Source organism: Panthera tigris, chromosome D2, assembly GCF_018350195.1.
Source record: "Panthera tigris isolate Pti1 chromosome D2, P.tigris_Pti1_mat1.1, whole genome shotgun sequence".
Lineage (NCBI taxonomy): Eukaryota > Metazoa > Chordata > Mammalia > Carnivora > Felidae > Panthera > Panthera tigris.
The window spans coordinates 86,401,155-86,414,903 of NC_056670.1; the positions used below are offsets into that span (position 1 = coordinate 86,401,155).

A 13,749-nucleotide genomic window follows, 5' to 3' on the forward strand; every position below is an offset into this window, starting at 1 on the left:
GGGACCTCAGAGGGCAGGTCCGTCCGCTCACTAATGTTGAGCCCGAGAGGCAGAGACCCCCCTTCAGTGGCTTCACTTTGGTATGACCCAGACCCAGCAGGTGCCAGCGGCTGCCAAGGACCCCACGGAGCTCACACTCGCCCTGAATTCAGGGCTGACCGCAGTGTCATCAGACTATCCTTTGTCACGTCCAGCAGAGGCTGGAAGCCAGGACAGGGTGAGAAGCCAGGCCTGCCCCCAGCTCTGCTTGGAGCAGAGGAGTCCCAAAGACACAGGGCGCTCAGGACACCCCTTTTCTGCACATCAGCACCTCACATTTGAAAAAGCAACAATGGAATTAAAACCCCTGAAAAGACCATGGACGTGGAGGCCTGAGGGGCAGGGACCGGCGCAGTCCCTGTGCTATATTTCCCACACGGGGAAAGTATGAGAGAAACATGCACCAGCTGTACAAATGTGACGTCCAGTGAGGATAATTTGTGCTCCGGAGGAATAAATTACTTACCTTTTGCCTCTGCGGCCCCCCGGGACGCTGCCATGGACGGACCAATAAGATACAGTGATCATTAAAAACTCAGACAAGGGGCGTTGGGGGCTAACAGCGAGATCAGTCTCAGTCGGTACAGAGCAGAGGCAGAGAGGACGGCGAGGAGGGTCTGCGCCTCCTGGGGAGAAGAGCCCCTTCCCTGCACCCCGCGGCCGGCCCCTGACTTAAGACCTCCCTCCTCCTTCCTTCCTGTCTCTCTTAACGTCTAGGTGATTTATTTGCAAAACATACCAAAAGACACACCCAACTAAAATAATAATAAAGCATAAAAAGGGGTAAGCCTCAGGACCAGGGGAAATGCCCGCAAACCCCAGACCAGGGCTCTGCGCCTCCAGGCTCCACGGAGGACGCAGGCCAGCCCGTGGGACGATGGAGCCTCGGTTTCCCGGAAGGAGAGACATGGCCACGCAGCTTGGAAAGGCAGAGCAGTGAGCAGGCACGGCGGGCTGGGGGCACGGCGGTGGGAGCGGCTGTCTGGACTGAGCCCAGCCTCTCGGGCGTGAGGTCCGTTCTGGTCTGAAGGGCCCCGGAGGGATGTGTCCCGGGGAGTCAGCCCCGCACACCACGAGGATTTTGTCCGTGGGACACTTGCAGTGCAGGCCCTCCGGGAGGAACCTGTGTACGTGTGAACCCTAAAATATAAAATGGTGTCTCCCTTTTGCCTTCCCTACTTTGAGTTTTAAGCGTCATCTCTAAAAATGTACAAGGGCACCCTTGGTCACTAACTTGCAGGAAGAAAGCAGAAGCCGAAAGGAAGTGAGGCTCTGTTTCTGCGACAACTCACTTGGCACAGCTCTTCTGGGATCAGAAGCCTCCCTTGCTGCCTCGCTCAAAGCCAGGCCCTCGGATGGGAACGCATCCCTGAAGCAGGGTGACCTCGGCCGTGCGTGAGCTGGCCCGGGCGCCGCGATCGGGACACGCTGCGTCTCGAACTGACCTCCCGACGCGTTTGCCTGTGGCGGGAACGGTGGTCTCATTTCCCCTGGCTCAGCATGAAGTGTGTGTGGATAAGACTTGGAGGGTAGGATGCGCTCGAACGTAAGCTCTGTGATGAGGGTCCTGGCCACCGGACGCACTTCTCCGACCCTGGGCACACATGCAGGGCGGGGACGCAGGGCACCAGGCATCGCTGCAGACTACGCCTTCCTCTCCCGCCATCCCTGCCCCCACCTCCAACCAAGAGTCAGGGCTGCGAACACGGCAGGAAGGCGGGGGTCTCTGGGGGAGTGGTGACGGAGCCCCAAGACAGGGCACGAAGGGACTGCGAGTCCCCAGAGGTGTGGGCCCACCCCAGGCCTCAGCCCGAGGCGTGCCGAGCACACTGGTGAGAAAACACGCTTGGGTCGGGCTCTGCCGGCGGCTTGCTCACATGTATGCGCACAGGAACCCGGTCCCGGCAGCCAGGGGGCTCCAAGAGAAGTGCCAGTGTTTTTTAGACACCAGGGTAAAAGCCATCGTCTTTGTGAAAAGAACTAATCATGCACACGAGGGCCCGGGCACGTCTGTGGGACGCGATCAGGCCTGACTTGCGGAGAGCCTGCCGGGCCCACTCCACGCCTGTCAGCAGTGTCCAACTCTCAGAAGAAATGGACCGTGAGAAGATCATCCGATATCAGGATCTGACCACAGAAACTTGCTTTCCTCGACTTCTGCAGTGATTTTCCACTGGCTGGAAGCTGGCGCTGGCCGCCTGTGACAAGTGTCAAACCCTTGGGGCTCTCCGGAGCCACAGGGCGCACCCTTCCCACCATCACGCACGGCAAGCGCTCCAGAACTTGGGATGCCGGGTGTGTGAGCACTTCCAGTGGACCGGGACACCAACGGGAGCCCAGCAGGCCCGTTCAGCTGTGACGCCCGGCCCTGCTCCACCTTTCTTATAAAACACTTACTCTTGGGGGGCCTGGGTGGCTGAGTCAGTTGGGTGTCCTACTTCGGCTCAGGCCATGATCTCACGGTTCATGAGTTCGAGCCCCGCGTCTGTGCTGACAGCTCAGAGCCCGGAGCTGCTTCGGATACTGTGTCTCCCTCGCTCTGTGCCCCTCCCCCACTCGTGCTCTGTCTCTCTCTCAAAAATAAATAAAAACATTAAAAAATTAAAAACAAAAAACACCTGTTCTTTCTTCACCAACAGGCAATTAAGTCCCACATCACAGAAACCTGTCCTCACACGGACAGAAGTTCTGTGTTGCAGGATGGAGGGCCCAGCAGGTGCCCGCCCCAGCCATCGAGGCCTGCCTGACGTGTGTACCTTAGGAGGAAGCCTCCATTAGCCATGGGTTAGTGGCCAGGGTGGGTAGCCCTGCAGGGACCCAGGCCGCAGACCCTTCCCCCGGGGCTGAGCCTCGGTGTTGGGGGGGGGGGGGGGGCCTGGTCAGCTGCATCAGGGAGGACACTCACTTCCCCAAGAGGGCCCTGGAACCCTGTCACCTTGAGGCCGGCCTCCTTGGCTGTCTCTCCTCCTGGGCTCGTAATTTCATGGGAATTGGAGCCACATGTGCAGCACGGGTCCTGCTGAAACCCCAGTCGTCCCGACAGGAGTCCTCGGTGTTCTGTGCACGTCCACACCTGCCCTTCAGGCTTCCTGGCCGAAGGACAGTCAGGACCATAAGGGGATCACCACGGTGTCCAGCCCACGGCCTGCCGAGTGACACAGTGCCCCTCCTTCGGTCACATCGGGTCATCTGCTGGGCCAGGGGTGCTACTTCCGGCTCTGGTAGTCAGCTAGATCCCTCAGCGGCCAGACAGGGAGGAGTCTGGGTCGTGTCCAGGTCACTTGGAACCTTTTCCCTGGTGACAGGATCCCATCTGCTATCATCATGGCAGCAGAGAGACCTCCTTGGAAAAGTCCCTGGCAGGAGCAGATCAGGGGACAGAGGCCATGGCTGGACACCAGGGTGGCCCTTGGCTGTCCCCCGGCTGGCCAGGGCCTCATCTCAGCTGGACTGACAAGAAATTATCCCCCAGGAAATGAAGCAGGTTGAGCTCTTGGACACAGAAGCTTCCCGGCCATGGCGAGGCCAAGGGCCCTGCAAGGACGATTTTCTCTCGATTTCCCACGTGACTCAGGCTGGGCGCCTTCCTGGAGGACCACTGGCCACCTCCCGCTGCGCTGACCACGCATCTAGACACGGCCCAGGGTGGGCACATCCACCACGGGCACGGCTGCTGACAAGGCTGCAGAACCCCCACCCTGACCACAGCCTGTCCTCACAGCTGGGCAGCTCAGCACTGTCTCCCCGGGGTTCCCCAGGGCAGCCGCCATGGACACAGCCCTCACCTGCCCTCACCTGCCCCCCAAGCCTGGCAAGTACCAAGGCCATGCTGGTAGAGCCCACGGTTCAGAACATGAGCTGAGGGGTCAAGACCTGGGGAAGGGGGCGGAGGGGACACAACCAGCACCCTGGGCTGGGGAGGGGCCTTAAAGTGCCCGGTGAGTGGGAGGGGGAGGGAGGGGGAGGGAGGAGGTAACCAGTGCCCCGGGAAGGAGTGGGAGTCCATCTCCAGAACCCCTTGGGAGGCCAGGGGATCTGCAACCAGCACCCCAGACCGAGCAGGTTAAAATACAGAATTGTCTTTCTCTCTGTCCTGGAGCCTGGAAGTTCAAGATCAGATGTCACAGGGCTATGAGAAATAGCCCGCCGTGTAGACGGCTGCCTTCCTGCTGTGTCCTCAAATGGCCTTCCTCTGGGCAGGTCGCGTCCAAGTCTCCCTCTTATAAGGACGTGGGCCCTGTCGAACGAGGCCTCACCCTATGACCTCTTGTGATGGCCATCACCTCTGTGACAGCCACCTCCACTAGTCACATGGGGCACAAGGATGTCAGCCTGTGCTTCCGGGGACTTGGCTCAGTCCACAGCGGGGCTTCCCTGTGACGCTGCGAGTTACAACACAGCGTTGCTCGGGGGGTCAGAGGGCAGAGGGCAAAGATGCACGAGGCCAGGGCTCCTGACTCCCAGCCCGTGGAGCCCGCACAGCAGACGAGGGTCTGTGCACCGGGGGCCCCTCCTCCAGGGCAGAAACCTCCCGGCTTTGGAGCTTGGAGCGCAGGCCTCGCCAACCCGCCCACATGACCATGGGCTTTGCGGCCATTTTTCCTGTCGCTGGAGTTTGGGAACGTGGTCCTGGCACGTAAATCTCGTGCCAGGCGGGTGCTGTCCTGAGGGCCTCGGGGCCCTGCCGACCTATCGCGTCAACCGCTTTTCCTCCACCGACCTGAGTCGGCTCCAGGGACTCGCTTGACACAAAATTCTCCCGGGGGATCTCGTAAAGCAGGATCTTGATGCGCGTGAGGCGGGACATCTGCACGGCTCCATCCGGACCCTCGCGCGGGCGGGTTTGGGGAGACAGCCGTGCTCCGAGGAAGCGGGGCGCCCGTCACAAACCTCCGCTCCACTCAGGAGACACCTCCGGCCGCTTTCAGGGGAGAGGCCAGACCCGGGGGGAGCCAGGTGGCTCCGCCAGGTGCACAGTTCCTCGCCACGTTGCCCACTCGTTCTGCTCTGTGCTCTATCCAGGATTTGAAAACCGTGCTCTCCCTGCCCCAGGACCCAGGGGAGTTCCTGCACCCCGTGGTGTATGCCTGCACCGCCGTCATGCTGCTCTGTCTCCTCGCCTCTGTCATCACTTACGTCGTGCACCAAAAGTAAGGCCCCACTCGGCACCAAGACTGCATGCTTCTACCTTCAAATGCAAACCCTGAAACGAGACCCTCCCCACCCCACGTAGTGAGAAGTCCCTGGCAGGTACTTCACGGACCACCTGCCTACGTGGCAGGCGTGGCCAAATCCTCCGCCGAGTTTTCAGGGACAGCCATGCCCTTCCGCTCCAGGCCTCCACCAGGGCCACCTATGTTCTTATCAAAAGGGGTGAAATAGGTACTTCCTCCAATGGCCCAGGGTCAGTTCAGGTGCTCCAAGGGCCCACAGCCTTGGGAAGTTAGCATAGCTCGCGGAACCCTCACACACCTTTTCGTTGTGCCTCTTAATCTGGGGCGGGGCAGGGGGGCGTCTAGTTGTCTTTCTTCTGAGCTGGTTTCCTGGCCACCTCTGCCTGTGCAGGGAAATGACCTGGGGGTGTCTGCATCACTTGAAGATGCACTGTGAAATGTGAGGAGGGGTCTCTGTCATGGTCAGGATCAAGCCCATAATCAAAGTCATGAGCAAAGCCTAGACTGTGGGCATAACCAGTGATGAGAAGAGGCTTGGGTGTGTCCAAGGCCACAGTCATGGGGAGAGTGTTGGGCATATCCAAAGCCATGATCATGGGGAGAGGGTTGGGCATGTCCGAGGCCGTGATCATGGGGAGAGGGTTGGGCATGTCCAAAGCCGTGATCATGGGGAGAGGGTTGGGCATGTCCAAAGCCGTGATCATGGGGAGAGGGTTGGGCATGTCCAAAGCCGTGATCATGGGGAGAGGGTTGGGCATGTCCGAGGCCATGATCATGGGGAGAGGGTTGGGCATGTCCAAAGCCGTGATCATGGGGAGAGGGTTGGGCATGTCCAAAGCCATGATCATGGGGAGAGGGTTGGGCATATCCAAAGCCATGATCATGGGGAGAGGGTTGGGCATGTCCAAGGCCATGGAGAAACTGTGGCCACCATTACAGCTGTAAGAATAGGATGAGTAATCTCTACCATGGCCGTAGCCAGGGTGAGGCCAAGTCATGGAGGTGGTCACAGCCATAGGCAAGGTCCTAGGCCACAGACTACAGGGGTCTTGCTTCCAGTCAGTCACAGTCATGCCCTCTTCTTGAGGTACCAGACATCTGCTCAGAGAGGGAAGAAGAACTCCATCCTGGGAATCAGGAGGTGTGGCCAGGTGTGTCCCACCCTCTAGCTCTGTGACCAGACAAGGCATAGAGTCTCAGGTTTCAGTATTAGCATCTGTCCAATGACCAGGTTCGAGATTTCTCAAAACCCTCCAGTCTAGCATTCCAAGTCGATTTAACACAAAAACGTCCAACAACCACACACTGAGGGTGCCACACACACCCTGTGTGTTCCCATCCATCTGGTCCTTTGGGTGGGCTCCCCCGGCCTCTTTCGGTGACACCTCGGGGGTCTTCAGCTCTGTCCCCACGTGGACGGAGCATGGCAACTGGGGAAGAGGGCTGATCTGTGCACCTCGCTCTGCGTGCTGGGTCCTGATGGGACATCTCCGTCTCCCACAGTGCCATCCGGATCAGCCGGAAAGGCCGGCACACGCTCCTCAACTTCTGCTTTCACGCGGCTCTGACCTTCACAGTATTTGCCGGCGGCGTGAACCGCACCAAATACCCAATCCTGTGCCAGGCGGTGAGTGCCATCCACACCCTCATTTTGCTACAAAATTTAAAGTGTTTATCGCCGCTCCTACCAAAAGGGAAATGTATGATAATTGTCTTGTTTATGAAAAAACACTCGAGTATTTGTTCAGATGTGTCTCCTGGAGGGAGTAGTTCAGCATCCAGGGCACCTGTATTACAGCCTTTTTGCCACGTGAGGCTGACTATTCTGCTCAGCACTGGATCGTGTCAGGTACTTTGCTTTTCGCTTGACCAGGTGGCTCCGAGGCGTCTGGTCACATGCGAACTGGACGCTTCCCGTCCGGCAAACGGTGCTGGTCCCCGGAATAGGGTCAGGAGCTTCCCGCCTCCCAGAGACTGGCCCAGAGACAGGAGCACAGAGAAGGGGCCAACTGCCACCCCCCGCCACCGCCGTCCAGGTATGCTCTGGCACCAGAGCAGGTGGCTGGGGAGTCCAGGCCGCAGAGGCCCTGCCCCACACATGGAGCTCACTCTGAGAGGCTCTGCTCCCATCTCAGGTAGAATAGGGGCTTCTGAACATCGCAGCATTGAGAACAAGTCACCAAAGGGCCTTCTTTCCACTCCATGGCCTCACCTGACTTTTCCTTCAAAAGGGGGGAAACGCCCTTTGGTTCTGACAGAGCTCGGAGGGGGCCTTCCCACCAGCAGCACCTGCTTCCTCCTGCTGCTCTGTGCGGCCCTGGCCCAGGACAGGCGGCCCCACACCCAAGTCTCTCTGTTGGCTCCGCCCTCCAGAGCCTCACTCAGACCCCTTGCTCCTGGCTCCAGCTCAGCCCAGGTGGATAGTCACCTCTATGTGGACAGTGACCTCCAGAATGAACAGCGATCTCCAGGTAGAGTTTCCTGTGATGTGGACAGTAGTCTCCAGGTGAACAGTGGCCTCCACGGGCAGGGTAACCTCTAGGTGAACAATGACCTCCAAGTGGACATTAACCTCCAGGTGGATGGTGACCTCCAGGTGGACAATGACCTTTAGGCAGTCTCCTCCAGGTGGACAGTCTGCTGCAGGTGGATAGTGATCTCCAGGTGGACAGTGACCTCCAGGTGGACAGTGACCTCCAGGTGGACAGTCTCCTCCAAGGGGACAGTGACCACCAGGTGGACAATGACCACCAGGTGAACAGTCTCCTCCAAGGGGACAGTGACCTCGAAGTGGACAGTGACCTCCAGGTGGACAGTCTCTTCCAGGTGCACAGTGACCTCCAGGTGAACAGTCTCCTATAAGTGGACAGTGACCTCCAAGTGGACAGTGACCTCCAAGTGGACAGTGACCTCCAGGTGCACAGTCTCCTCCAAGTGGAAAATGACCTCCAGGTGGAGAGTGACCTCCAGGTGGACAGTGACCTCCAAGTGGGCAGTGACCTCCAGGTGGACAATGACCTCCAGGTGGACAGTCTCCTCCAAGGGGACAGTGACCTCCAGGTGGACAGTGACCTCCAGGTGGACAGTGACCTCCAAGGGGACAGTGACCTCCAAGGGGACAGTGACCTCCAGGTGGACAATGACCTCCAGGTGAACAGTCTCCTCCAAATGGACAGTGACCTCCAGGTGGACAGTCTCTTCCAGGTGGACAGTGACCTCCAGGTGAACAGTCTCCTCCAGGTGAACAGTCTCCTCTAAGTGGACAGTGACCTCCAAGTGGACAGTGACCTCCAAGTGGACAATGACCTCCAAGTGGACAGTCTCCTCCAGGTGGACAGTGACCTCCAGGTGAACAGTGACCTCCAAGTGGGCAGTGACCTCCAGGTGGACAGTGACCTCCAAGTGGGCAGTGACCTCCAGGTGGACAGGCTCCTCCAAGTGGACAGTGACCTCGAAGTGGACAGTGACCTCCCGGTGGACAGTGACCTCCAAGTGGACAGTGACGTCCAGGTGGACAGTGACCTCCATGTTGACAGTCTCCTCCAAGGGGACAGTGACCTCCAGGTGGACAGTGACCTCCATGTTGACAGTCTCCTCCAAGGAGACAGTAACCGCCAGGTGGACAGTGACCTCCAGGTGGACAGTGACCTCCAGGTGGACAGTCTCCTCCAAGTGGACAGTGACTTCCAGGTGCACAGTCTCCTCCAGGTGGACAATGACCTCCAGGTGGAGAGTGACCTCCAGGTGGACAGTGACCTCCAAGTGGGCAGTGACCTCCAGGTGAGCAGTGACCTCCAGGTGGACAGTGACCTCCAGGTGAACAGTGACCTCCAGGTGGACAGTGACCTCCAGGTGAACAGTGACTTCCAGGTGGACAGTCTCCTCCAGGTGGACAGTGACCTCCAAGTGGACAGTGACCTCCCAGTGGATAGTGACCTCCAGGTGGACAGTGACCTCCAGGTGAACAGTGACCTCCAAGTGGGCAGTGACCTCCAAGTGGACAGTGACTTCCAGGTGGAAAGTGACCTCCAAGTTGGCAGTGACCTCCAGGTGGACAATGACCTCAAGGTGGACAGTCTCCTCCAAGTGGACAGTGACCTCCAGGTGGACAGTGTCTTCCAGGTGGGCAGTCTCCTCCAGGTGGACAGTGACCTCCAGATGGACAGTGACCTCCAAGTGGACAGTGACCTCCAGGTGGACAGTGACCTCCAGATGAACAGTGACCTCCAAGTGGACAGTGACCTCCAGGTGGACAGTGACCTCCAGATGGACAGTGACCTCCAGGTGGACAGTGACCTCCAAGTGGACAGTGACCTCCAGGTGGACAGTGACCTCCAGGTGAACAGTGACCTCCAGGTGGACAGGCTCCTCCAAGTGGACAGTGACCTCCAAGTGGACAGTGACTTCCAGGTGGAGAGTGACCTCCAAGTGGGCAGTGACCTCCAGGTGGACAATGACCTCAAGGTGAACAGTCTCCTCCAAGTGGAAGTGACCTCCCAGTGGACAGTCTCTTCCAGGTGAACAGTGACCTCCAAGTGGACAGTGACCTCCAGGTGCACAGTCTCTTCCAGGTGAACAGTGACCTCCAAGTGGACAGTGACCTCCCGGTGGACAGTGACCTCCCCGTGGACAGTGACCTCCAAGTGGACAGTGACCTCCAGGTGGACAGCGACCTCCAAGTGGATAGTGACCTCCAGGTGAACAGTGACCTCCAGGTGGACAGTCTCCTCCAATTGGACAGTGAATTCCAAGTGGACAGTGACCTCCAGTCCCCAGGCAGGAGCCAGATGGGGGCTGCCCCATGGACTGAAGAGCCATCTTACCAAGGACTCCCCTCTTCGGTTCTGCCATTGGTGGTGTGTGTCTGCCGGGGCCACGTGGCGGGAGGGTCTCAGCCTGGCATCCACGGCGCTCGTGTCGCTCCCCTTATAGCCTCTGTTGCTGTGAATCCTACAACCATTTACTGATGCTGTGGAAGCTGCTGAGGCCTAATTATCTGACACTCGGGTGCACCGGTGGCGACCTCGATGGCAGTCTGTGCACACAAAATGACCTGTCCCCTGCACAGATGGCAGGCGACTCACCCTGGGGCGGGAGGGTGAGAGGCTGTTCAAGCAGGGGTGGCATGGGGAAGAATCGGGCTGAGCTCCGGCTCCAGGCACCGGCCACCAGACAGCACCTCGTCCCAGGGCCCAGGCAGCCTGACATCCGGCTCGGTTCCCTGCGAATCCCCGTCCAGGCCGTGCACCCCCCCGAGAACCGGATTCTGCCATCCACGCTGGAGCCCCAGCTGCAAAGCCGCCAGCAGGTGACTAAAAACCGCACTGAGGGGCAGTCACGCTTCCTTAAGCCTTTGGATAGGCACGGCAACAACCACAGCACATACCCCGGGAAACCCAATCCGTGTCCTGCCTGGAGGTGCCTGCCGAAGAGCGGAGCCCGCCGAGGGCGGTGAAATGTCGCGCTCGGCCAACGAGGGCTCTTGCGCCGGGTCCCTGGCGGCGAGGAGCCGGCTTCAGCACCCCCTCCCCCCAGGCTCCGCGGTGCCGCTGGGGAGCCCACCCCCTCCCGAAACCCGGGAACTGTGTCCATGCTCCAGCCTGGATGGGGGTTCCTGGAGGCCAGGGACCTCGTTAGCCAGGTGGACACCCTAGGAGCGTGGCAGGTCGGGGAGCGCTCCGGGCCTGGAAGGGTCCGGGGAGGCAAGGTCTGCAGAGGTGATGACGGTAGTGTGAGAAACGGTTGGTTCTCCTGTGGTGGCCACCCTCAGGAACCCCGTCGGGGGAAGCCAGCCTATGAGCTCCGGAGTAGATCCCACCCTGACCTCCGGACTACGTGTCCCCGGGAGCGGGGCGTGATACCTTCGGTCATTCATTCGCGAATTTCGAGCAGAGCCGTGCTAACTCTGGCTGCACTGCCCAGCTTTCCGGCAGGGGAAGAGGGACAGAGAGCACCATGTGCACGAGAGAGAACAGTGACCTCTGTTCTCTGGACAGAGATGGGAGACGCCTCCCAGGTGAGGAGACGGGGCTGCAACCCCAGCGAGCCCTCCAGGTGGCATTCTTGAAGTGACTCCCCCGACATTTCTCTAAGTCGGGCCTGTGCCTTGCAGACGAAGACAGAAACGTCGCTACTGTTATGGAGGGTAACCCAGCATAGACACCCTGTCCTCTGCCCACCGGAGAGGAGGCAGGCCTGACGAGGCACAGCTGGGAGACCACAGCGTCAGAAGCCGGGACAGTTGACTTTAATGTGGCGATTTGACTGATCACGGGGCCGACATTTGGCCGACATCATTCTGGGTGCGTCCGTGCGGTGTGGATGCGGTCAGTGCTGGAACCGGTGGGCTGGCTCAGGCAGGTGCCCTCCCCATCATGGGGCTCATCCTCTCCACCAGGGGCCTGGGGACGATGACAGAGGAAGGAGGGACTCTCTCTGTGCCTGTCCAGGCTGGGACATAGGTCTTGGCGGGAGCCACAGTCGGGTCTCCTGGGCCTCCAGCCTGCCCACCACGAGCCACGGGTCTCAGACTTCTTAGCCTCCACATCTCCACAAGCCAATTCATGGTAAATGTGGTTTTCCTCCAGGGGGCAGCCAGGCCTGCCCCCACGCTGACAGGGGACAAGCTGGCGACCACCCTGGCACCTGAACACGGGATGCCCCCGCCAGCCTTCCCTATCCAGGTGTGGCTCACACTCATGCTCTGTGGCCCGAAACTTGGTCGGCTGGAGAACAGATGGTTGCTATGGCAACAAGAAGATGACCGGGCACCTCATTAAAGTCCTAAGTGACATCGTGAACACAAACGGCCGGCCGCCAGTGGCCCCATATGATGATGTGCGTCAGTGCCGGGTTGGGGCCGAGAGTGGGGCAGCCTGCCGGTCCTGGTGGCGAGCCGAGGTGGGGGGTCCTATGACCTCTCCACGTGTCCGGCCCAAAGTGGCGTCTGGGAGGGGGAGGCTGCAACCCCCCGGCAGGCGAGGCTCAGAGCAGCCCATCGGGAGCATAGCCGGCTCTTCCCACCCCCTGCTGACCCTGGGGCTTCTCTGTGGACTCGGTGTCTGTTTCCAGTCACCTGTGGTGACGGCCACGCTGCTGTCCCCTCAACAGAGAGCCCACGATCCTTCAGTTGAGGGCCAGACGGACACGCCCCTTCCTTCCTCCTGGTTCAGGTGCAGAGTGCCTGCCCCCCAGTTCCCAGGCTGGGGTGAGGTCCGGCACGCGGGCACCCACAGGAGGCCCAGGCCAGGCTGCGGAAAAGGCCGCGGAAAAGGCTGCAGAAAAGGCGGCACTCACCAGGCGTGTGCAGGGAGGCCCCTGAAACCACAAACAGCTCCGGGGCTCCCACCCCACCCATCCCGTTCCCCTTGGTTATTTGAGGTTTTCTAATAAGTGAAACTTGAATTCCAGATTCAGTAAATCATTGTAATGCAATGTTAGCTTTATTCAGAGAATCACCTTTCCGATCACAGCCACGATTTACTTGTCATCGTGAAATGTCAGGTTCTTGCTTCGTAGGTAACCTCGTTTTCTAGAAGCAGGTGGAGACAGAGGAGCATGATTAGCTAACACAGTAAGTGCTGGGGGAGGGGTAAAAGCTCGGCCAGCAGCTCCCACAGCAACCAGCAGCTGCGCCTGTGGGAGCGGACGTCAGCGGCTGATCCTGGAGGTGCTTTATGTCACACGCAACCCCAACACCAGCCTCGTGGGGAGACCCTGCTGCAGGGCCGCCCGCCCCTCAACTGGTGGCACCCGTGTGGGGCCCAGCCCAGAGGACGTCCTCCCTGGAGCCCTCGGGTTCCCGCGTCTGGGCCAGGCTGACCATGGGCACGTTGGCGGGCACTGTGCACGCACAGAGGGGCACCTATGGGGCCAGCCTCTCGCGGACCGCCCAGGAGGTACCGTGTGTGCGGGCCCGGGGGTCCCCGGCCCCATGTCTCCTCAGGACACAAATCTCACCAGCTCCAGAGTCCTGGAGGCCCGGGCAACTCCCTGTGAAGGGGACATCGGCGCTGAGTGAGACCCCCACGTGCCCTCCTGCGGGGCTCATCCCCTGTCACTATCAAGCTGAATCCTGAGGACGCGAAGGGAGCAGGAGGGCCCAGGCCCAGGCCTCGGGGGGCACACGGTCTCCGGGGCAGCACGCTGGGGGGCGGCCCTCGGAGGCGCTGCTGACCGGCCTCTCCCCGCAGGTGGGCATCCTGCTGCACTACTCCACGCTGGCCACCATGCTGTGGATCGGGGTGACCGCCAGGAACATCTACAAGCAGGTGACCAAGAAGGCCCCGCCCTGCCCCAGGCAGCCCCTGCTCAGGTACCGAGCACGCACACCTGGCCACCTGGTCTACCTTCCGGGGGGTCTCGGCACACCGGCTCAAAGGGAAACGGGGTCCGGGGACAACCCGGTCTGCACAGGTGGCCAGGGCCAGGGCGGGTGCTGGGGGCAGGGTGGGGTGCCGGAGAGGGATGTCGGGGTGCTGGGGTAGAGCTGGAGCCAGATCGGCAGGTCCGGGGGCCGATGTGTCCCCCTGGGGGC

The 13,749-nt window shown here is 60.2% G+C and overlaps 1 protein-coding gene across 1 annotated transcript in view; it reads left to right on the plus strand.

Moving 5' to 3' along the window:
• ADGRA1 (adhesion G protein-coupled receptor A1) overlaps positions 1-13,749 on the plus strand; it is a 34,034-nt gene that overhangs the window by 3,200 nt on the left and 17,085 nt on the right. Inside the window, exons 3-5 of the mRNA XM_042960997.1 lie at positions 5,062-5,189; positions 6,717-6,840; positions 13,406-13,527. Coding sequence (XP_042816931.1) covers positions 5,062-5,189; positions 6,717-6,840; positions 13,406-13,527 — 374 coding nt within the window. The remainder of the gene's footprint in view (positions 1-5,061; positions 5,190-6,716; positions 6,841-13,405; positions 13,528-13,749) is intronic.